Below are 24,691 nucleotides of genomic sequence, written 5' to 3'. Positions count from 1 at the left end.
TTCTCCTTGAGATCTCCGTTCTGAGCCCCTTCTCTGCTGGGAGGAGGGAGAAAATGGGGACCCAGCCAGGCAAACGGGCTTCACCAGCACAGTGCTTGGGTTTTCTCCTCTCCCCCCTGCAGAAATGGGTGAATTTCTTGTTTTTTACTTACACTTTTCTGTCTTCTCCCTGGTGCTCACAGTTTGGGTTAGCAAAAGAGCAGAGGAGCACACAAGCAAGAACACATCTTGCCCTCTCCTGGGGCAACAGACCACTGATGGGGAGAGAAAATCTCTGCCCTGGGCTTCCTGCAGCTGATAGCCAAGGTGCCAGGGCATAGAGAGTGGGGGACCCCCTTCACCCACCCAAGGGCCCTGGTGGAAGAAAGCCACATGCCTGCACTATACTGCTGGCAGCTGGGATGTCCTCGGGGACGCTGACTTCGTAGCTGCTCTGAAGGAAGATGGGTCGGTTGTCATTGACATCCAGGACAGTCACATACACTGTGGCAGTTCCGGTGTGCCGGTTCCCAGTGGGGCCGTTGTCTGTATGGGAGAGAAAGGCGAGGGGAGCTCTGGTCACATCCATCTCCTTGCACACAGGTCATACTCAGCCCTCAGCTGCTGAAAATAACAGGATCAGAATTTTTAAACTAAAATCCTTCTTTCTTGTAGCTTACAAATCCCACACTGAACCATAGGGTGGTTTGGTTTTATTCTGCCTGGCCTGAAAGAAAACGGAAAAGCCGAACCACCCCTAAGCTCTGCCATGGAGCCACTGCCCAGGTAGGCTGGAAACACAGCTAGTCATTAATGCAACTCCATAGACTAAGAGAGTGATGTATGCTGGAAGGGACTGCTGGAGGTGAGGTATTTTGGAGATGAAGGGAGACAGGTGTCTGATGAGTTTTCTGTAGACCCAGCTCAGCTCACAGCCAAAGAGCACCAGGATCGGTTGATGTTCAGTAGATAAGGGCATGGCACAAAGGGTGAGGCAATGTGGACTGTAAATTGAGCTTGGCTTTTCCAACATGCCCAGTGCGAGTGAGCATTAAACCCACCCAGCTGGAGCCCATGGGATCTGCAGGCTGGGAAAACACAGGCAGTCTGATACCCATCGGAGGGGCAGAACAGACCCTTTACCACTTGGGATCCAGTCCTGCATGCCCAGGTGGTGCAGCATCCCTGCTGCAGACCCCATGGCACCTGCAATGCCATGCTCTTGAGATTCCTCACCAGGCCACTTACTTCTCCTTTCAAAAGGGATGTCTAAGTCTTCTGTAACCAGGCACATCATTATAAAACTCTGGGGATTATGGCCAAGATGCGTCTGGCACATAGGCCCTCTGCCCGTGCCAGGTGGTTCTGGATTAATCGGCAGCCACTGAGCCAAAGGCTGGCATGGCATTAGGTGAATGATGCTGTGGCGCTGGCATTTCTGGGTAGAGGTCTGCCTCAGATAGTGTGGAGCTTCTTGGGAATGGGTGGCCTTGCCTGCCCTGGGGGAAAGGGAAAGCCCTGGAGCTGGGTGAGCCTGAGGGGTGAATTTACTGTCTGCAAAAGTCACGTTGGAGTCAGGACATATTAATGTGGGTTGTGAAATGCTAATGCCAGACTCTGGTTTATAGAGTGCCTCAAAGGTTGCTGTCTCTCTGACTCGCCCATGAGGCCACTCGGCACATGCACAGCCACCCTGTGTGGCTGTGTGTCAGCAGTCCTATGGGAACAGTGGGAAATCCTTACCAATGGCCTCCAGGATCAGGGTATATGATGCCACGGTCTCCCTGTCCAGACTCACGACTGTCCTGACCACCCCATCTCTGAAGCCAACGCTGAATTTGCCATCCTGGTTCCCACCTACAGCACAGGACAAGGACCAAGTCACCCCTTTGTAATGGATGCAGGAAGCAGAGTCCGTGCTGCACGGGGTGCTGCAGCCTGGGCATGGGGTCAGCCCAACTGTGGAAAACACAAGTGCTTAGCCTGCCCTCCTGAAGGGCTGCATTTCACACACTTGTGAGCAACACAAGCTTTGTAGGATGAGCTTGTGTCTTGTCCTAGGCAAAGTGTCTCTGCAGCAGAAGTGAGCAGAGCATCTTCTCTGCCACACCAAACGCAGTGCCTGCATCACAGCGCAGGAAAGGAGAGATGGTTGTAGGAAAAGCTGAATCATGTAAGAGCCAGATCATTTCCTGAATACTTCGGAAGCAAACTGAGGTAACTTTGCACGTGGCCTGCGGTACCTGTGGGACAACACACACCGTTTCTCTCGTGAGGGAAGCTGGAGTGGCTGTGAGATGAAATGTGAGGCTGCTATTGTGAGAAAAATTACTCCAGTGACACTTCTATTTCTACCCTCTTCCTGAGGGCTAAATGCCACATGTGCACTTTGCAAGTCAAAGCAGGTCCAGGGGGTTCCCCAGCCTCCTGCTGCAGGTGCTGCACATGCCTGCTTGCTCCCTGCCCACCCAAAACCACCTGCATGCAGGGCTATGAGATACCCTAAAACTCTAGAGAGGCTTCCAACCATAAATGTGAATGCTGCCCCAGCCCTTGCTCCCCAGCGTATTCTGCCCATCCTCATGCTCCTCCTGGCTGTATCTCGGAGGTGTGAGGGCAGGGTATGCCTGGGGCAAGGGTTCGCCCCGGGCAAGGCATAGGCGGTCTGCAAGGCTGGAGCCAAGCGGGGCTGTTCAGCAGAGGGCGATACCGTACAAGGTTTGGAGGGGCTGGAAAAAGCAGAGCTGATGTGCAGAACACCATGGATGGCTAAGGTCTGAGGCAGCCTCCTCCTTTCCGCAATCAAAGACCCCTTTGCAGCGTTTTGCAAGGTTGGCATACCTGTGATGAAGTAGCTGAGCTCAGCATTCAGCCCAGCATCAGCATCTGTGCAGTTGAGCCGGACCACTTTGAAATCCCGGGCCACATTTTCAGGCAGCGACACGTTGTAGACGGCCGGGAAGAAGGTGGGGTTCTCATCATTCACATCCAGAACTGAAAAGGGGAGAGATCTGAGTGCCCCTGATCTGGCATCAGGGCTGCAGATGCCAGGCATCTGCATTCTGCTGGGCTCCCAAAAACCACCTGTCTGCTGCTTCCTGCCATTTGTGTGGCAGGGGTACCTGAGCACCAGCTGTAAAGAATTGCCCCCACCGCTGCGGGCTGTATTTTAGTTGCCTCTGACACACACAGATGCCTCCCCTTACATCCAAAGAAACCTTACTTAACTGTAATTAAACTTACTGTTTGGACCAAACTGATTTCCATCCCCACTCAGAGGAAAATCTGGGGCTTAAATATAAGCTCAGTGTTTCCTGGGGCTGTCCCCTGGCAGAGGGCTCTGGAGCTACAGGACCAGAAACTTCTTTTTCCAAGCCCAGGCCTGAGGATAATGCAAAGTCAGTTTATTTCCAGATGATGCCTATCCTCAGCGCTAACCTTGTGTGAAGGCCACTAAATAGAAATGTATTAAATTAAAGACAGACCACAGAATAAAGGCCCAGCTCTGAACTGGGATTACTTGGGCTGTCCAGACACGCAGCTGATGCAAATCACATAATGAAGCAAAAGGCAGGCCAAAAGCAAAAGAAGCACTGGGGATGGCAGAATGAAAGAAAAACAACAAGAATTTGGGGGCTTTGCCAGAAATGCCATATTTTCCCCATCTCTGCACTATGCTGACTTCACACTGGGCAAGATGTGAGGTCTGCGGAGATGGCAGTGCAGTGGGCTGCCCTCCCTATGTGCTGCCATACATAAAACCAGGCATAATGGGTCAAATTGTACACCCATTTGACCCCTCAGTGTGTCTCCTATATAAACTGTATTTCCTCTGGTGAGGTGTCCTTGTCACCCATCTTTTTGGGACCAGAGGGGGCTCTGCAGCCAAGCAGGGCTTGGAGGGGTCTTGATGCACCCACCTTTGACAGTCAAGGTGCTGGTGGAGCTCTTGGAGGGCACACCGGCATCACTAGCCACCACCCGCAGGTAGTACTCAGCGATCCTCTCCCTGTCCAGCACCGTGGTGGAGGTGACAAGCCCGCTGGTGCTGTTGATGAGGAAATCCATGCGGGGCATCCCCACCTGCATGCGGTACGTCACCTGTCCGTTTGGACCCTCATCTAGGTCGATGGCCACTACCTGGTGGGGAGAGTGGAGGGAAGGGGGCAAAGGGATGAGCATCGGGGAGCCTGATCATCTCCTGACAATGAAAATCACAGTACATAAATCCTGAGTGCTTCTTTGCCCTCAGGGATGCTGGGCTGAAACAAAGGGGCCTTGGAGCATCCCCTCTGCTGGGAGCAAGCACATGTAGTGGGATAGCACAACCCCTTCTGCATCCTCCCAGTCGCATTGCTAGAAGATGGACAGGATGTATTGCCTGCTTTGCAGAACCAATGGCAGTGACAGCAGCTCCCAGCGTGGGGCACGGCAGCAATGGGACATGCTCACCTGGAAGACAGAGGAGCCTGCAGGAAGGCCCTCAGCGATCTCAGCAGCGAAGGGCAGGTTTTGGAAAGTGGGGTCATTATCATTCAGGTCCAGCAGGTTGACAAAAACTGTGGCACTGCTGGTAGCTCGTAAGGGTGGCCTCCCACCTGTGGAGGCCAGGAACAGGGTCTCAAGGTTAATGCCTCCAATTGTTTCCACCCCTTTCCCCTAAAAAGGAGCCCTCACTTCCTATGCAGACAGTAATGCAGGATGGGGCTGTCCCCTCAAGGCGCTGACCTGCTCATGTTACCCCTTTCACTGCTGCTGGTCAGACTAACGAGCACAGTCCCCTGGCAGGACAAAACTGACCCTGGCAGCAGACATGCAAGTCAGACCAATGGCTACCTGTGCATGCAGCTGAAAAACAAGAGCAACACCAGCCTGTGCTTATGTCTGTCTTTCTGGCAGGATGAATGGGACAATGGCTTTAGCACAGTGCTGAGCGGTGCAAGAATATAAAGGGACAGAAGTTACATGTGCCGCCTGCCTCTTGGAAACAAGCCGGATAATAGAAAATTATCTTCACATTTCTATCTTTTTTTTTTTTTCCTAGAAAAGTTTCCCTAAGATGCTATTTCCAGAGAAGAATACATTTCACCACTTAGTCAGCTCTTTTCCCCCAGCTACTCAGTTGACTTTCCTAGATACCGATGGAGCCAGACTGAGAAGGGGGAGTTTCTGCCTCCCAGGCTCCTTGTCAGGGCTGCTACAGAAATGACTGTGCTCGCATTTTGAAGGTTTCTGGTTTGTTTTAGTGGAAGGTTTTAACCTGCTCTCATTTTCTAACCTCAAAAACTTCTTTGCAACTTGTGCTTAAAATAGAAAAGAAAAAGAAACTTCATCATAAAGGAAAAATCAGGCTGAGAAAATTCAACTCAACACATGAAAACCATCAGGGAGGGAAAACGGAGGGTGAGGAGGGTGACGTTTGCACAACCTGAGCCCCAGCAATTTCCAGCTACGGTGGAGCAAGACACTGTGGCAAAGAGGAGCAGGAAGGAAGCGAGGCTTACAGTCAGTGACCGACACCACGATCCTCCGCATGAGCTGGGCCTCCTGGGCATTGGGGTTCTCACGGTCCAGCAGCACACCAGTGGTGCGGATCTTGCCTGTGGTGCTGTTGAGGCTGTAGAACTTGTTAGGGGGTCGGATGCTGTATACCACTGTGCCGTTCTCCCCCAGGTCCGGGTCGACAGCCACCACCTGCCACCGAGAAACAGCAAAAATTAAAGATGGGAATAAACTCCCACAGGGAGGTCTCACGTAGATCCACCAGTGTTGAACAATGAGGCTGAGCTCATATCAGAGGCTTCCCCATATCAGCAGCAGCGAGAAGTTCTCCTTTCTCCATACAGCTATATATTTTCATGATACTTGCAGAGATTTTGTACCCTTGAGACCTCTATTGTGGTGTTAAATCTCACTAAAATTGTCCTGCAAGCCTGGGAGGTAATGACACGGCAAGAAAGACACAAGCACGGAGCAATTCAATGGGCTTTTTACTTTTAAATAAAGACAGCTAGAAAACAAGCATCCTTCAGGAAAATAAAATGAACAGGACAAACAGGCACGCAGAGGAACTTGTGCTGCCACATCAGAAATGCTGGAAATAATTCACTGGTGGAGTTCTCCATGCCAGACATTTTGTGCTTTACTGTTTCCCTGTGACATTTGCAAGTACAGGGGACATCTACATTAAAAAAAAACCCAACTTCATCACACTCGTAACTTCCCCAGCCCCTGCCGCTTGTCCCGCAGCTGAATTTACATCATATCAGTGACATAATAATTATTTTCCCAGCAACAAATCGGGATGTCAAAGGCAAGATGACATCAAACAGGCGCTGAGCAGTGGGGCCACTCAGAAGAGAGGAAACTGCCAGGCTTGGGCTGCGCTGCCAGACCTTTCTTCCCAACTCCCCCCTCCCCACAACTCCTTTTCCTTCGCAGCCTTCCTCCTTATATGATTTTGTGGATTCTTTTCACTTTTCTCTCATTTATTTTCTGTTTCCTGCCCGTCATTTTTCTCCTGGCATGATGGAGTACAAGCTTCCCTCTCTCCTCTTTTATTTCACCAGAGGGACTTGAAAGGCTGTAAATCAATGTCTTTCAGAAAGGTCCTTGAAGGAGGTCGCAGGAGAGGCTAAGAAAAGGAGAATTTGGCCACCTCACACAATATGGGGAGGGAAAAATGAAATCCCAGCAGAAAGAAACACATGGGACAGGCAGCAGTGAGGAGGCTCAGATGGTGCTTGACTGAATGTGACACCAGTTAGGAGGTGACTCCTTACTCCAGCCAAGAGGGTGACAAACTCACCAGGTGAAAGGAAGAGGATTTAGCAAAACAGCCACCTTCCCTTGCACTTACTGTGGTGACGTCCGAGTTGGGGGGGGTCATTTCCACCAGGTTAATGAAGTATGGCTCATCCTTCCATGTGGGGTAGTTGTCATTAATGTCCAGCAGCGTGATGTTTACCTGCAAGAGAGAAAGCAAGTGACGTATTAGTTCCTAGGGCAGCATGGCATGTCCCCTGGAGGTACAGCAGCACCAGGTACCCAACACAAGTTCACCCTCCAGAGGGAAAGCCTGCAGAAAAACAACTTCTTGCATCTTCACAGCCAAGGCTCCTTGGCATATCTGATTTTGGTTTGGCTCCTGTGGACTTATTACTTTGCAGTTAAAATAACTGCAGGGGCACAAGGTGTGTTTTCAAGCAGCTACTTCACTGGAGGGATCGGTCATGGTGGTGGGGGAGAGGGTGCAGTGGGAGCACAGCTGAAAAGGAAGGAAAAACTGACTGGTAAAAAGAGAACACATAAATGGAATAAATGAGAAATCGGGAAGGTACAGTAACAGGGGGTGGGAGGTGCAAAGACAAGAGAGCAGGGGAGAGGGTGGTGCCCTGAAGTGTTACCTAGCTTCATTTTCAGCATGAGAATCTTCAGTGGCATCTAAGTGACAGCAGTGAGCCTGTGGGATGCATCCTGTTGTCTATGAGTCTCTCACCTCCCCAGATCACCCATTTCAGTCCAGCCTGTGAATCTATAAAGGTGCCTGAGGGAAGAGCTGTAGTTCGAGGGAACGAGCGCAGAGGGTCAGGATGGAGCCTCAGGTGCCTGGCTGGGAGTCTCCTGTGGTCTCCTCTGCTCCAAAGTAAGCGGGTCCTGCCGCCGCGCCAGGCTGAGCTACTGGTGCCACCCGGTGGCAGAAAAGGCGAATCTGGACATCCCAGTCCCCGGGCATAAGCCGAGGCACAGAGGTGGTCCCTGGGGAGGTTGGTGACCCACCTGTACTCTGAGCACCCCAGGTGCTTGCCTGACACCCAGGGACCTTGCAAAGCCCGTGAATGGACTCTTATTCCCAGATCAAGAATGATTATAAGGAACAGCTTTGAGTCCCTGGTGTATGTCCTCGCTAATGACAGCAGACAAACTGAATTGACCACCCACTTCTCACCAAGTTTTAATTGTCTTTAAATTTTTAGGAACTATGATGGTTTTCATTTGGTTTCTTTGTTGTTTTTTGTTTGTTTGTTTTTGTGTTTGGTTTTTTTTTTTGGGGGGGGGGGGCAGGTTGCTTGGTTTTGGTTTTGGCTTTGTTTTTTGTTGTTTTTTTTTTTCCCCAACTGTGCTGCAAAATCTTTGTTTAGCTTTTCATTAAAACTATCAGGAGAACACCATTTCATCTGGAACCCCAAAGGGGAAGCCAGCACCCATCCTGCCATGCTATTGCCTGACCACGGCAGTCACGTGCCTCTGGGAGGCTGCATAGGGAGCTTCTGGTCTGCTATCTGGATCATACTCCTCCTGAAGGCCCTCAGCAGTAGTGACAATTATTTTAGGGATCTCCTCAGCACAACCACAGTACTTCTCAGCATCACCCTCTGTTGTATGGGAGATCTCTCCTGCAACCCAACAGAGTGTTTCAGGGCCAAGGGCACCCAAATGTTATGAAATGTTCAAGCCAACACAGTGCCATGAGCACTGAGAGATGGATCTTTGGCTTTTGACCTCCTGATATTTCCAAAGACTTTTACAAAACCTCTGCAAACAACTGGCCACCCTGATGTCTGCAAAGGGCAAGGCAAAGCACTGGGCTTCAATCTGCAGAACAATGGCTTGTGCCTCCACTAGAACTGTCTGAACAGCCTAGGCATCACAAACTGGTTGGAAACCCTTGATACGGGCAGTATGTGAATAGCAGTCATCAAGAACAACTAAGCTTGCCTGCAGGCTCTCCAACCAAGCATTTTCTCAAGAGGCATGAACAAAGGGAAACATGTTGCAGGTGGAATAGGTACCTGTTACCGCCTTTGCATAGAGAGCTGGACACGTAAAGCTCTGGAAGGTCAAGTGGCTCCTGAGTGAATGTCTTGCCAGGAAAGGGAGACTGATTTCAAGGTCTGCATAGCCTGGACAGGCACTCTGCAAGGGCTGCGAGCAGTGGCAGGAGCAGCCCAGAGGGCAGACACCACTCTAAGCTCTTTATCCATTCACACAACTAAAATTAAACACTGCTAGCATGCAGAACTGAGCCACCGGTGCCTGGGCAGCCCTTCCCAATGCCAGCCCCAGGCAGGCGCCTATGGCTTGAGGAGATGGGAATTGCTCCTTCACACACTCACCATAGCAATGCCTGTCTTCTGATGGTGGCCCACGCCTCCATCCACTGCCCGTACAATGAGGATGTATTCAGATTTGGCCTCCCGGTCCAGCAAAGATGTCGTCGTGATTTCTCCTGCAGCCACAGGGGATGAGAGAGATTAGAGATGTTGTACGGTAAACAGGGCACTGGTGAAAAAAAGGGACACTCAAACCCAGAAACAGGATCCTTCACAAATGGGCCCTTTCTTCTGATTCATTTTTAAATAGATGGATCCTGGAAAGGTCAGCATGTGAGTAAGCTCCTGCAAACTTCCTGCTGTAACTTCCCATGGGAGCCCATCTAACAACTGCCTGAGATCCCTCACACTGCTTTCTCCCCTTAACAAACTGAAAATTATGTCAGTGGCGGAAGGTGGGCAGCAGCTCCTTCGATAACATCAGACCTTGCAGCCAAAGCTTTTTCTTAGATGTCACTCGCACCAGGAGCTGAGCTTCCACTGATCCCTCAGCCAAAGCTCTCACTGTGACCAAGCATGTGGTGGTATCTGAAATCTGGATTGTGTGTCTTCTAAGCAGGCTGCTCCAGGGAGAGGAGGAAGGTGAAAGAGGAACAATGATGGGGAAGAAAGCCAGGGGAAATTGAGGAGGGGGAACTGAAAGGAAAAGCAGGAAAGCATGTGCAAAAGGCTCACCTGAGCGAGCATTGATCCGAAAATGTGAGGAGCCCTCCAGGGAGTAGATGATCGACTCCTGCCCGTATTCCCTGGACCGGTCCATGTCAGTGGCATTGAGAAACAGCACCGTGGCTCCTTAGGGGAGTCAGAAATGAGGGCTGGGATGAGCATCTGCAGCCTGAAGCAGCCCTACCCAGCTGCCCTGTGCCCCCACACCACTCTTGCTGGTCACCCAGCCCTCACCTGTATGCACAATGGGGCCAAAGTCCCAGGCCCCTCAGCTATGAAACTCTTGACGTGTCTCTGCCTTTTACCTCTCCAAAAAGCCATCACCCCCCAATTCTGGCTGTAAGACCCCTAGGGCCCTTCTGCTAGCCTAAAAAAGGAGCAGGGGTGTGTTCCGTACCTGCCATAATGTCCTCCATGACGGTTATAATGTAGGAGGCCTTGCTGAATGTGGGGGGGTTGTCATTTTCATCCTGAAACAAAGTCAAGAGGCTGGTTGGGAAAAAGGCAAAATCATCAGGTAGCTGCGAAAGTCTGGTATGGGGGATGCTCCTGGCTGACTGCATCTCAAGATGTGACCAGCTCAAGACATGAGGATGGGAAAGGTGGACTTGAAGGTAAGGCTCCAGAGGTCTGAGCACACGATTTCGCTGTGGAGACTGCTGAGGTCAAGGTAAGTGGATTGCCAGTGACTTTGCTAAGCTATACAGTGGGGAAAATACCAACTATCTCATTACCGAGCACCCTGGGCAACAGGTCTGAAACCAAATTGGACTGGCCAGTGTAGCTGCTTAGCTTTGGCTGCTTTTGTTTAAGAGGACTGCTGTGGGTGTTTGCAGAGAGACCAGCTACAGTATTTTTTGGGAGGAAGCTGTTAGCATACAAATGCACTCCCTCCAAGCCTGTCTTTGCCAGCAACTATGGCCAGCCTGGTGAAACCAGGCAGGAGCAATTGCTTGAAACATCCCTCAAAACAGATTTTGGACCAGTTTAAAGCTCCCCCAGGGGGCCTTTAAATGCTATTTAAACAATGTTAAGAATCTGCCTTAAATGAACCAAACCCAACCGCCTACAGAGGGAAGGATGGAGCTGCCAGGACATTAAAACACCGTTATGGACTTTGCTGTTTCCCTGGGGCTGCTCTGGAGACATGCTCTACCTGGAGATCACTGATGGACCTGCAGGCTCAGCTGCTCCTGCTGCCACCAAACTTGATATTTGAGGCAATTTCACATGCCACCGATGCCCATCGTACTGCAATTAAATTGCCATCCTCTGCTCTCATTGCTGGAAGCAGCTGGTCTTTAATCAGCCTTCGCATCACTCAGCTTTCACCCTGCCTCCTCTAAGGCTAATGAGAAAACTGCTGGCTACCCAGGATGCTGTCCTCACTTTCCCTTCTCCTTAAACAGCAGGGTTGGGGTCATCACCCCAGGGCAAACCCAGGAGGTCTGAGTATTTTAAAAGCAAATGAAATGTAGATGAGCATGCACCCACATGTCACCTGCAGCCAGATCTGGGTAAGCTGTGCCTCAGTTCAGGCTGGGTGGATGCAAGCCAGAGCAGACACCATGCTGTTTTGTTAGCGGTCCTGACTTCATCAGGCCGTGCTCAGCACTGCCACAGCCCGACAAGCCAGCTCCCAGGGAGGTAGGGGCTTGCTTCTGGCCATCTCTCCATCTGGCTGTAGCTGGTGTGCACCTGCCTGCAGCACAGCACATGGCTTTGCTACTTGAGAAGGACATTTTCCACTTCAGCAATATGGACTCCAAAGCTCTCCACTGCAAACCTTCCCATGTGCCTCCTGTGGCACCTGCAGCGATGCGAAAGAGGACTCAGCACGCTTCCTCCGCTCCCACAGTAGAGGGCATCCAGCTAAACATCTAAAACCAGCTTCTCTTGTTCCTTTAAACCTCAGCCTTCCTCCCCTATACCCTCACCCTCAGACAGCATTATATCATCTTCAAGGATGCAGAGAACCGCAGATGCTCATGCTAAGCACACAGCCCCCTTTCCTCCAGACATACACACTCCATAAGTTGCTGGCTCATCGCCCTGAACGGAGCAGCAGTGGCAGGGAGTGAGGCAGAAACTTATTAGCAGTGATATTTCCCTGGACCCTGGCGTGGCGTGCGCTATTAGTTCTGATTCGGCAGCTCCCTCTACAAAAGCGTATTGTCCCCTAATGGGAAATCTACAAGGCGAGTTTGACTTCTTTATTAAAAACCAACAACCAAAGGATGAAAAAAAATTACCTCCCTCCACACTCGCTCTTGTTCTGCCTTTTCACGGCTCTTGTTCCTCAAGTGCCGTTGTGAAACACTTCCTCCTCATTTTCTTCTTATTTTTGGGCTTTTTTTTTTTTTTTTTCCTTTTCTTTTTCCAGTTGAGAGAAAATCCCTTCAGTTGAGAGTGGGAAAAGTGACAGCTACTTAAAACCCACCAATGTACAGACTCAACCCGGAGGAGATGACCCATTGAAGTGTGGTCTTTAGAAAGAGGTGTTTATGCTGTCTGAAGCACAGTCTGGGAAGGATGTATTTAACCACCAGTAACCCTACCCACACTGCTTTTCTCCCCCTCTCCTGAGCATACTGGGGGAGCTGGAAGAGAGGCACGCTCTTGGGACTTCACTCCCATCCTACAGCGCTGTGGACTTCATCTTCTTCACCTTCTCAGACTGATGCTGCTGCCAGCCTGGCTTAGATCCCATCATTGCAAGACTGACAGGTTATCAAGCAAACTGTCTCCATTGCCAATACCTCCCTCCAGATGTCCTCAAACCACAATGTGCCTCAAAGTGACAATCAGATCTAATCTTCCCAAGGAACGCTGTGATGCTTTACCTCTCCTAACAGCAACCTCTCCTTGAGGGGGTTTGAAGCTCAAACTTTGAGAAGCTCAGCAAAGCCCGCAGCTGGGCCAGGACAGCCAGTGTTGGGGAGATAAATAATCAACTGCCCATGATTGATTCAGGGACTGATAAATTTCCAACACTACAAGTGTGAATGCACAGCCAAAGCTCCCTCCTCTGCATCCAAGCTGCAGTGAGTGCCTCCTGGCTATGGCCATGAAAAGCATTCCAGCCAGGATTCCCTGTGACCCAAGAGAAGGGCTCACCAGGTGTTCAGTGAACCTCTCTAGTCAAAAACAAGAGCAGAGGGTAGATCTCCACCCCATCTCCAACTCTTCTCCTCGCCCTACGTTTAGCTGCAGCTGTTGCCACATTACTTTCAGTGGTTTCCCGATGCATCGTGCATGGCCAAGGAGAGGGAGGAGGTGCATGGGGTCTGGACAGCCCATCAGCTCTTGTCTGTGATGACAGCCCTCAGAGACACTATCACTCACCCTCTGCCACTCAGACCTTATCACATGACAGGGACAGTATTTCTTTAACCAGTATGTCAGGGACACATATATACATACATGAGACACGGGTAATCACAACCCACATGTACGCATCCAAGGGCAGAATAGTCTTGCAGGGTTATTGATGAGCTAATGGCACTCTACGGAGCAATTGTACGGAAACCACAACAGACCGGTCAGGCACTGTACTTACAAACACCTCTATGGTGACGGGGACGGTGCTGTTGAGCGGCGGGTTCCCAGCATCCTTGGCCATCACAGTCAGGTAAATAACCCCGTTGGCCACCTGCTCGTAGTCAAGGGGGTGGTTCACGCTGATCACTGAAAGGATGCAAAGCAGAGCAGTCAGGGGGCATTCACGCACCGAGCAGGACAGCTGGCAGGCTCAGAGTGTGACCCACCCACACCAGCTCCCCAGGCCCAACAGTGACTGCTCGAGGTGGCAATGCCCCTAGAACATAAATGCTGGGCATTACTGAGCTAGCATAACCCAGAGCAAGCTGTACACCCACAGAAACACAGCTCCGCAGTGGCTTGGCTCAAGTCCTGCTGCAAAGGAACATATTGCAGGTGAGGTCAGGTCAGGACAAGCATGGGAGCTGCCAGAAAAACTTCCTAAAGCCTGCTGATATGATGCTTGCAGGAGTACAAATGCAGCCTGAGCTGCTGCTTCTGCTTGTCAAGGGCTCCGTGGTCCCTGGACCAGTGCTTACCTCCATACCCTTCTGACACTGCAATGTCAAAGTAATCCTGAAAGGCAGACGCCTGCACAATGCTGTATGTGATCTGGTTGTTTGGAGGGGAGTCTTCATCAGATGCCTGCGGAGTGAGCAGAGGAAGTAAATGAGCATGGGAGCTGTGAAGTGCAACAGTAAAGAGACAAGGGGATGGGAGATGTAGGCTGGGCCCAAGGAGAGTGAAAAAGTGATGGAGGAAGATGCACTCATTGGGGAAGATGCATTCTGAGGAGGTTTGTAAACCAACCTCTCCTCCCATCTTGCCTCCCAGGAACAACTTGCTGGGTCCCCCTCTCCTGATCTCCCTGCGTTACTCATCAAGCCTATGGAGGGAAAGAAAGCCATGCTTTTGCATCATGGCAAAGTTTGGTTTTATGCTGAAGGAGCAAACAGTCTTCTCTACCTGCCTTCTCTCTACAGCAGATGCTTATAGCTCCATCAACAACAGAGCACCTTCCCCTCGGTGCCTGCTGACTTTATTCAGCAGAGCAAGGTGATACAGAGGTAGTGCCTGTGCCCTGGGAGAAGCCCCAGGTCCTGAGGATGCTGTATAGACATGGGATTTGGAGGAAAGGAGAAGGAGGGAGGCAGCTCCTGGCTGCAGCACTGCACCTAACTGCACTTCACAGTAAATTTTTTAGGAGGAACACAAGAGGGATGGCAGCAGGGACAGCAGCAGGGGTGGATGGGAACATAACCCACTCCTGTCTCTCCACTGCACATCCAAAGTGGAAGAGCTGCTCCAGTCCCTCACCCGGAGCCGGACCACCTGGGTGACGGAGGGCTCATTCTCCCGCAGAGCCCCCAGGTATGCCTCCTTCTGGAAGGTGGGGACGTTGTCATTAACATCGAGGACATTGATCCTGACACGTCCCGTCGTCTCCTCTCCACCGCCATCCCGGGCGATGACGGTCAGGGTGTAGCGCTGCATGGTCTCAAAGTCTAGCCGAGCTGTCAGGAGGATTATGCCTGTGTCCTTGTCCAGTGAGAAACTGCGGGGACAAGAAAGGAGAGGGAAAGCCCTGGTGACCACATGCTGTGGATAGACAGATGGGGTGGCAGCAGCCTGAGAGCTAGCACCACAGCAGGTGAAGTTCATGGCTTTCGTCTGAAAAGTATTAAGTCCTAGAATATCTCCAAGAGCTTAGCACAGGTGGTGGGGTAGAAACCCTCAGTACTGCTCTACAGGCAGAGAAAGGGGGCTCAGAGGCCTCCACATCCCTTCTACTTGGGCAGCCCACATACCTCCCCCACCTACCCACCATGAGTGAGTCACACATGACGATCCAGGGCCAACAACTGTTGTTCTCTCCAGGTCCCGATTTAGCAAAGTGATTAAACACGCTGAGCATCAGGCATGTGCTCAAGTTAACTCACCCCCTTGGGAGACACCATCGTGTGGTTTTCATAGGGTGTACCACAGGGGCAATATGTACGTAGGACATAACAAATGCCCTTAATCGCCATCTGGCTTCTTGGTGAGGTTAGAAGAGGTTTTTGAAGAATCAAAGTCATGCTGGTGGGTTCAGTCACACTTACCGGTCAGGGTCATCACTGAAAAAATAACTGACTTTCCCATATGTGCCCACGTCATTGTCAGTTGCCTGAGAAAATAAAAGTTTATTGATAAATGAAGGTATTTATGGGAATGTTGCATTACACACACTAGTGAATCCATTATGTCCTATTCACCTCGTTCTACACAGATGCCAGCAGGCAACGCCAGTGCATACCTTATGTGCTGCCATTTATCACCCGAGAGATGAAGGGCTGGGGCTGTCTATGCTTGCCTGAGTTATCCTGCATGTCCCTGACTCCCAGCCTGCTCTAGGTAACAGCCCTCCATCAGCATCTCTCAGCATCACTCCCCAAACCTTTGGCAGTGGGAAATTTTATGCTTACTTTTCCTGATGCACTGAGCTAATCTGGGAAGCGGAAGTGAAATAAATGTCTCCATGGACCATTCTTGTGGGCCACCCATCCTAGTCCCATGAAGCCAAAGAGCCAGACCCATAAGCATATGTCCAACCGTTCTCCGTGCATTCAGGGCTGGCAGCATGGTGGGGCTGCTGGGTGAAAAAGAAAAACCTTCCCACTTCAAAACTCCCCCCACCAGGCCAAAATACAGACCAGGAAAAGCAAGGAAAGAGATGGAGATCCTGCTTTCCACAAGCAGATCCCATCAGGCAGCCCTTCTGGGAGTGCAGTCTGCTGCAACCCCACTGAAGGGCTGACACCTCTCGGGATGCTGTGGTATGGGCACACAGTGCTAGCTCCCATCCAGTCCAGTGCAGAAGTGGCTGCATGTACACCACCACCAGCTGCTGAAGCTGGAGCAGGCTGGTCACGGCTAAGCAACCAGCACCTTCTGGGGACGGTGTGCAAAACGCAGTGTGTCAGCTCTGGATGAGCAAGGCAAGATTTATGCATGTTTTAAAGTTTTTTCTCTAATGAATACATAAAAGATGCATGAGCAGCGGCAGGAAAAAGGAGCAGGAAATTTTATTTCTAGGTGAGGAAAGTGGAATGCAAGCCCCAAAATACTCTTTTTCTCCCACACTATATTTTCTAAATGGAGGTCGGTCTGGATTACTTGGACACCAACAGGTCTGTGAAAAAGCAGGGTCAAAGACACATTTTATGTCCAGATAACAGCAAATGGCTGTATTTTAGGACTGGCATGGAACACAACCTGTTCCTGAAACCTTCCTGATTTATTGATGGCCTTGATTACCCTTGACAGTAGACTAGGAGCTTGAGCACACCAAACTGCTTTACCCTTATGTATCGCTTACCTGCCACACCACGGGGTGGCAGAGAGGAAAAGGCATGAAAACTAGCTAGGATTAATTCATCTTTTCTCACCCCCGATGCTTTCCCAGCTGAGTGGTAAATTCCTACTGCTTTACACCAGCTGAGGGGTGGGCTGGTGGAACCAGCCTTGCAGACCTACTGATTTTGACAATTTTCCTCTCCACTGCTAAGATGCGTTTTACTTCTCATGTTCATTGCAATTGCATTCAACAAAATGGAACAAGCCTGCCAAAATCTGCCTGGAGAGATGCCCAGAGAGTGAGCAGCACCTGTTCCTGGAGGGCAAGCCCCTCTGGGATGCACCTCCCTCCTCAGAGGACACCAGGGAGGACACTTATGAAGGTGCACCATGCCAGGCAGAGCCTGCCTGCTTTTCCAATGGAAACACCTGGGAGGAGAGGCACTAATCTACCATCTGCCCACCCCAGCTTCCCTCAGCCAGTTAATACTGGTATAAATTCCCCATCCTAACACCTGCCACCAGCCCAGGTGGCTATGAATCGTCATGGCAAACCCCCAAAGCTTTGCTGGGGCTGACCAACAAGGGCCCCGGGCCCTCTCCCCCCAAAATCCTTGAGTGCTTTGAGCATCCTCAGCACTGCCAGCCCTCGATCTTCCAGCCAGGATTTTTCCCAGCCATTATTTCTGTACCCATGATCTCTGTGAACCCCTAGGTCCCATTAATCCCTAAGTGGCTGGTGTGAGATCAAAGCCCAGAAAGGCACTTTCCATGCATCTGGATCGGCTGGTGATGAGATAGTGATTTACAGGGGGCCTGACAATGCCACAGAGCACAGGCAAAATGAATTCCCTTCATTTGGCCCCGTACAATTGCACTCGTAAGTGCTTACTGCAGTGACAGACAACACTGGGAAAGTGTAATTTTCTTCTGATGGGGAAAAAAAATATAGGGAAGGAGAAAGGTTATAAGAAGGTTAGCACAGAGCCTCTTGGTGTGGGAGGTGGTGGGGAGCCAAGCCAGGAGGGTGGGCTGGACCCCGAGCTGTGGGGATGCCAAGCCAGCCAAAACTGCCAGCAACACAAAGTGACCCGCTCACGAGGAGCCAGGAGGCTGGACAACCTAGCTCTGCCCTGTATACCACCTCATGAGCCAGGCTAATTAATGACCCTGATTTACACCAGGGGAGGTGGGAGGTGATGCCTGCTTGATGGCTTTCCTGGCAACTGAACATCATGGACATAATGCAGGGCAACAGAGCAGGTTACTTGAGCGTGACAGGGAATATGCAAAAAGCAAAACCATGCACGCTCAGCATATTTAATTTTCGATCTACACTTGTTTCTGCATTACCAAACTTTTTCCCTCTAAGGGTAAAAAAGACGCTTAGATGCTCAAACACCTCAGGAGGTGACATGCACCCCGTCTGCAAAGCAATCCTGAGAGTTCCCAGGGAACATACGCAACCGGCATGCAGAACACCCCAAATCCCATGGAGACAAAAGCTTCTGGGGCCTTTCACAGTCCCTGGGTACCAGCTGTTTTCTCGAAGCTCAGCCCCTTGACTGACTGGTCGTCCCCCCCAGGCATGCTCGCACCCCCCTCAGCAGCTGGGGGAGGAAAGGCATCTGGCTGGAAGTATCCTGGGGTTCCACCTGGAGAAGCAATCAAATGGCTTTTACGTCTGCTCCTCTCCTGCCCAGAATATTAAAGTGGGATTTGCCCACTGGAGCCTGCAAAAGGGCAGGATGAAAATGCGGGTCCACATCTGTACTTTTATGAGCTGTCACAGGCACAGACCGCTTCTAAAAAAACACATTTGTGCGGCTAAACTCTGGGAGAGTGGCAAGAAGAGAAAGCCTGGATAACCCAGAGGATTAATTTACTGAGCTGCAGGATGGTGTGGGCACCCGGTATATGAATCACAGGTGCACAGAAATACCCACACCCAGTTCTCAATCCATCTCCATCCCCCAATCAAATATTTCAGACATCCCCCTTCTGTCCCACCAGGGGCCATCATGTACAGCTTTCCCCACCAGCCTGTGGGCCCACAGAGCCAGAGGCAAAAACGAAGAGCCAGTGAGCGGTTCTGGTCTCGTGGGCAAATCTGCAGGAAAGGGCATGTTGTCCAATTTGTTCAGGAAACAATAGCAATGTTTGACATGTCATCAGGATTGATGGAGCAGAAATTTACATGGGAGAATTCAGTTTTAAACAGCTCCACGGAGCTTCACCCATAATGGTTTCAACATTCATCATCCACCGAGCTCACTCAATGACTCCTTAAACTGCCTGAGTTTAAGAGACTACTCACAGCAGCTTCAAGGAGCATGGCATGAAGAGCAGGGAAGGGCTGAAAGAGCCAAGAACTGCTTTTCAGGGCAACACGGATCCCCTGTGGAGCCCCCAGTATGGAAGTCCTCCCCCCAAATCTGTCAGACAGGTATAAGCAGCTGGAGACTGGTTATAGGGGTGAGCAAAGTTGGAAGGATGACTATTATTTTCTGGATGAGACAGGCTGCCATGTCCTGCCTGCCTGAAGATGGCTCCATCAGCACCAAGGGAGCCAAATCCTTCCCACCTTTCTATCTGCATGGGCTGCTAGAGCGGGTCCCAGCTCAGTTTGTTCTTGTCTGCCCTCTTTGTTTTCCTTCCCCTACCTCACATGCAGAAATGAGGAAATAAAAATTGATGGGGAGCAAATTGCTTCGGGCAGAAGCTCTCTGCTTAAAAGAGTCGTAGCACGAAAGCAATTACAGGACGTCAAAAAGCTGTCAGGGTATTGGAGTGACCAGGCGTGAGTCTCATCCTCCTGCTGCCTGCCTGCTCCCCTGCCCACACTGAGCAGGCAGCAGGGAGACCAAGGCACCAGTGCTTGGGCCATGGGAGAAAGCTAATAGAAGGAAGATTTCTGTCTGCTTCCTACTTGTTTGCAGTTTCCTAGGAAAGAAAATGAGACGGGTGTGGCTGCTCCTTGGTGCAGACTGGCAGTCACAGGCTGCTCAGACCACGGTACAAGCAACCCGGAGCAGGGAGCCATGCCCTGTAGTCATACTGAGTTTTGAAGCCACCTAAACCTAGGTATCTTAAACAGCAAGCATCCCTTCTTAAATGCAATCACTGCAATCTTCAGGTGCCAGCGGAGTAACAGCTAACCTCTGGTATCTGCCCAGATTGGGGTTTGATTTGTGATTTGGGGAAGAGAAATGTGAAGGCCCAAGAGCTTCCATGAGAAGCAGTCGCCAGGCTGCAAAACCACATCAAGAAAACCAATGGAAAACCTACTTAAAAGTCATTATGCCCTTCCCAGATGGAAAACAGCTCTCTTGCTGGCATCACCTGCCCTGACCATGCTCTTTCCCAGGCCTTTAAAGAGCAGCTGCCTGGTGGGAGGTGGCAATCAGGCCCAAGTGGAGCTCGCGGCTGGCCGGCATTGCAGAGCTGGAGCCCAGTGGCATGATTAGATGAGAAGCAGGGAGGTGGGAGTGGGGAAGCCGGGCGATGCTGAGGTACCGCTGCCATCTTCCCCAGCAGCTCCAGACCACGTGCGGAGCCGGGAACTCAGTCGCCACTAACGACCCTAGCGGGCTGTGCTGAACCTGGCTGGGTGGGAAGAAATAGCCAATCAACCCCCCTGGGAATTGCAGAGCTTTTCCCCACCTGTTCTGCCAGCCACCGAGGGAAAACAACAGCCTCCTTGATTGTGTTTTATAACAGTGTTCCCTGCAACACCAGCTCCTTGCAAGAGAGTTTAACACTTGCCTGGGCAGCCTTGGTTTAACGGGAAGTAATGTACTGTAGCTGGGCTGCTGCAATAGCTGGAGACCGGGGTTTAAAACATGAGCTGGCAGAAGACACCCCTTGAGTGAGAGAAGCTGGCATCTTGAGCACATGTTTCCAGTGTGCAAGGTGTCACCCAGACCATTTAGAAACCTGTCTTGGTGTTTTTACTGGAGTTCCAAGCTGGAGCTGGGCACAAGTTCTCCACTAATGAATTGTATTGATTTCATATTCTCCTGTTGTCCACCTAAATGGCAAGCAGCACATCTGATAAATTAAATAACCACACAATTGCCTGGCTTGACATCTCAATCACTTTGCTGTTGGGTCTCTAATGAATTTTACAGCCCAGCAAAATGGAAGAAATTAAGGTCAAAGTCCGGTGGAGGAAATATAAATCCCCAATGATCCCTGAAGTATTCAGAAAAGCTCCTGGAAGCCAGTCATGCCTCCCATCATCTGCAACTCTGTTTAATTCAGGAGATGAGCACAAGCATCATCTGAGGCACATCAGGGAGAAGGGTACAAAAGGCAGAGGAGGAGGGAAGAGCCAAACTGGTCCTCACCTGGACATGAACATGTAGTGGTAGAACAAGGGATAATGGCTTTAAAATGAAAAAGAGTAGATTTAGATTACATTATAAGAAAGAAGTTCTTTACTGTGAGCGTGGTGAGGCACAGGAACAGGTTATCCAGAGAAGCTGTGGAAGCGTTCAAGGCCAGGCTGGATGGGGCTTTGAGCAATCTGGTCTAGTGAAAAGTGTCCCTGTCCATGGCAGAGGGCTTAGAACGATATGATTGTTAAGGTCCTTTCTAACCCAGACTAGTCTATGATTCTATGTTGAATCCTGGCTTGGAGAAAGGGAATGACAAAGCCCAACCTTTTTCCAGAAGCAATGAAGATAATTCACTCTGAAACTGGACTGAGTGTGAAGCAGCTCTGAGTGTGAAGCAAAGCCAGCCAGAGAGTGGGCTTTTTAGTTTGTCAGCAAGGGGTAGTAAGGCCAAACCATATACCTGCCAGGCAGAGGCATTCCCAGAGAGAGCAACAGGGATGCTCCTTGTTAAGCCGAAGGAAAACTATGGTCCAGAAACCATAGGCTGAGCTATAGGAAGACAACATCCTCGCTCCCCAGGAGCGGGAAACTAAATCTGAGTTTCAGTCATACAGTAAGTATCTGCTTCTTAAGGGTGTTTTAGAGGGTGGGGAGCCTTAGATTTACTTCTGTGACTGGAGTTAACCAAAAGGGGTTTGGTTACAGGATACAGCAGCCAGCCGTTGGAAGACCAAGCAGAGCCTATGGCCTGAGGCAGAAGTAGCAAAGGATCTCAGGAGATTGATTTACACATCTCATGGCTCCCAAATGCCCTATTTAGGTAAATTAGCCTCCCCTTAACACCTCAACAGCAGCCGGTCAGCAGCATGAGGCTGCACAAGATCATCTTTTCATGGGGTGACGTTGCTTCTGTCATTGCTTCAGCTAATGGCACCTGCTGGGTGCTGATTTGCATGGGAACTCTTTGCTCAAGGAAACAGAGCCCTGGCTGCTTTGGGAGAGATGTGGGTGCTGTGGGTATGGGGGAGGCCAGCTTGGAAAACAGATTCAAATCACAGGAGCAGTGGCTCTGTTGGAGCTTTGCAGGTGGGAAAGCAATGACGGAGTTGCCCTTGCTCAGAGCTGCTAAAGGTGAGAGAAGACATACTGAGGTGAAGATGGGTATTGCCCTAAAGGGACTGCTGAGAATGATGTGTGAAGCTGAGGTGTTCACATGGCAGCAAGCAGCACCTTGGGAAAAAATTCTCCTTTCAGCTCCCAGACACCTCCCACATCACCATCAAGAGAAGGCTACCCAACCTTATCTCCTACTGGGAACACTGGGAAGGGTCAGGGGGAATCCTGGTGCCCATCTTGTCCTTTGCAGAATGCAATTTGGACAGGAGCAGGTCTGCATTTGCTCCGCATTTTTCTTTCCCATCTCACAGGCTGAAATGGCTTTTTTTGTGGGGGGAGGGGTGTGATGTGGTGTGTCTGTGATTTTGTTTTGGTTTTGCCACCTTTGCGCGTTAACTGTGCATTTATCCTGACAGCTCCATCAGGACAGGTAGAGGCTGCAAAAGCTGCAATAAGTGTCTCTCTCCTCAGCTCTCAGGCTGTCATGATTCCTATTCCATCCCATTTCAGTCTTACGGATTGATATTTAGATTAAAGAGATAAACACAGCCAAAGAGCACTGGGCCCTGACAAACAGACGAAGACTTCAAATCTGTCAATCATGCTGCTACCTGGTAACTCCCTCCTTCCCTTTCCTTTATTTACAGAGCTGGATTGATAAGAATGTTTAACAGGAACAAGGAGAGCAAGCGTATTTTTATGTAGGTTTTTTGGGTTTTTTTTTTTTTGTTTGTTTTCAAAAAACAAGAACCATGCAGGAAGAAGACAAGCCATTCATGTTTAACTTTCCAGCAATTTGGAATCGCCTGCTTTGATTATTTAACTATTTACTGTTTCATGTATTTGCAGTTTTTCTCTCCTCTTGCAGATAAAGGATTCAATTTTCTTTTAAGCAGTGGGGAAATTGGAAGAGATTTTGTTCTGTTTAAGCACAGCTGGAGTCGGAGCACTCAGGGGGATTGAGAACAACAAGATCAATTAAGATGCTAATGGGAGGAAGATGAGATGTGTGGGCCAGGGGAGGGGAGAAGGGCTGAAAGAAGGGACGAAGTCCATGCTTGGAGGACATCAAATACATCCAACTGACAGTCCCCTGCCTTCTCCATCCTCTATGAGCTGCTACTGAGCCATGCTTTCATATTCCTGCCAGTGTCCTTTGAACTCCCTTCTGCTTTCCTGAAAGTCCTCTCCCCATGCCTGAGCCTATCCCCTGCATCACCCACTCACACTGGATGTTTGGATGGCAAGTGCCTCATTACCACCTCCCTGCTATTCACCCTCTTCAGCAAAGGCTTTCCAATACATTTTCCATTTACTTCAGGCACAAAGAAAGGATGGAAGCTAACTTGCAAGTCCTCTTCTCCTAGTGGTTGACCACACTGTACACCCCAAACCTATGCGGAAAGGCAAAGAAGGTGCATGCTACTTCTAATATAGGTGCAGTAGGCACAACACAAACTCAACCCCCTAAGTAAAATTTAGAGCATTAGTCAACTGCAAAAGGTTGAGAAGTTCTGTGCTTTCCTCATGGCAACATCCAGGAATGCTGTCCTACTGACCACCAATGCCCCATGAGATGATAGGCTGCACCACAATCTGGTCCTGATGCTGGGAGAGCACCCCAGGCGCCATGGATGGGACAGGGGATGCTTTATCTCCCAGATGAAATGGGGAGCAGAAGCTGAAAGTATGGTCATCCCTGGAAGCCTTTTCATCCATCCATTGATTTGCAAGGTATTTCCCCACCTCACTCCCTGCTCTGACTGGCTACGTTCCTTACTCTATGCAACCTTTCCAAAATCGGAAGCAATATGGGCTTTCCCTCAAGGCTGGTCTACACAGTCACCATCACCATGTGGGACAGAAATACAGCTTGGCGTGAGCCTCTTGGCACAGCACATCGCCCACCAGCAGCTCAAAGCTACGGCCAGCTTCTCCATTCAGCCTCTACAACTATTGCCTTTTATCTCAGACTGTTTCTGCCCCATGCATTCACTTTTTCTCCAAGAGAAAGAAGGGGAAAGAAAACCTTTGGAGATCATCTGGAAACAAAAGACAGCGCCAGCTACCAGGTGTTAGGGGGCAGCGAGTGCCCCTGACCAAAGGGATGGAAGGGCGCAGGGTGGGGTGAGACCTGAAGGCTCCATAGGCAACCAGAGGAAACCTCCCAGGTTTGCAAAACCCCATGTCACCTGTGTCAGCCGCATGCACTTGGATTTGAACAAACCCAGAGGGGTGCAATCCCAAAGCTGCCCCAGTACCACTGCAAGGCTCCAGGCCAGGATGCAGGAGCCCATGGACCATAGCATCCCTGTGCTGCCCACCAAACTTGCACCAGTGCAAGCTGATGGCTGATTGAGAAAGTGATTTACATTTTAAATAGGTGCTTATTGATGTCTGCAACTCTCCTTCCCAGAGTGGGAAAACTACATTATTACTTTCTTGTTGACTGGCATTTACAGCTGGCTGGAAAGAAGGGGAAAGAAAATCAGGCTGGGATTGATTTTCCCACCCCCAATGTGAGGCCAAAGACAGATCAAAGAACCAGAAGAAAACTGACAGCTGGATGGTAAAGGAGAGAAACTTTGCCAACCAAATTAA

At 50.3% G+C, this 24,691-nt stretch overlaps 1 protein-coding gene across 2 annotated transcripts in view; it reads right to left on the bottom strand.

Moving 5' to 3' along the window:
• Positions 1–24,691, bottom strand: part of CDH23 (cadherin related 23) — a gene marked incomplete at both ends in the record, with an annotated part of 200,662 nt that overhangs the window by 49,873 nt on the left and 126,098 nt on the right. For both annotated transcript variants that reach the window (XM_080621792.1, XM_080621793.1), the window contains 14 exons: positions 383–525; positions 1,723–1,836; positions 2,821–2,973; positions 3,900–4,119; positions 4,432–4,577; positions 5,484–5,673; positions 6,839–6,946; positions 9,096–9,208; positions 9,768–9,884; positions 10,156–10,228; positions 13,318–13,445; positions 13,838–13,943; positions 14,616–14,853; positions 15,401–15,465. In XM_080621792.1, coding sequence (XP_080477918.1) covers positions 383–525; positions 1,723–1,836; positions 2,821–2,973; positions 3,900–4,119; positions 4,432–4,577; positions 5,484–5,673; positions 6,839–6,946; positions 9,096–9,208; positions 9,768–9,884; positions 10,156–10,228; positions 13,318–13,445; positions 13,838–13,943; positions 14,616–14,853; positions 15,401–15,465 — 1,914 coding nt within the window. The remainder of the gene's footprint in view (positions 1–382; positions 526–1,722; positions 1,837–2,820; positions 2,974–3,899; positions 4,120–4,431; positions 4,578–5,483; positions 5,674–6,838; positions 6,947–9,095; positions 9,209–9,767; positions 9,885–10,155; positions 10,229–13,317; positions 13,446–13,837; positions 13,944–14,615; positions 14,854–15,400; positions 15,466–24,691) is intronic.

Source organism: Psittacula echo (genome assembly GCF_963264785.1).
Source record: "Psittacula echo genome assembly, chromosome: 6".
Classification (NCBI taxonomy): domain Eukaryota; kingdom Metazoa; phylum Chordata; class Aves; order Psittaciformes; family Psittacidae; genus Psittacula; species Psittacula echo.
Note: the sequence above shows the minus strand (reverse complement) of the source record. Positions and strands in the feature narration are given on the sequence as shown.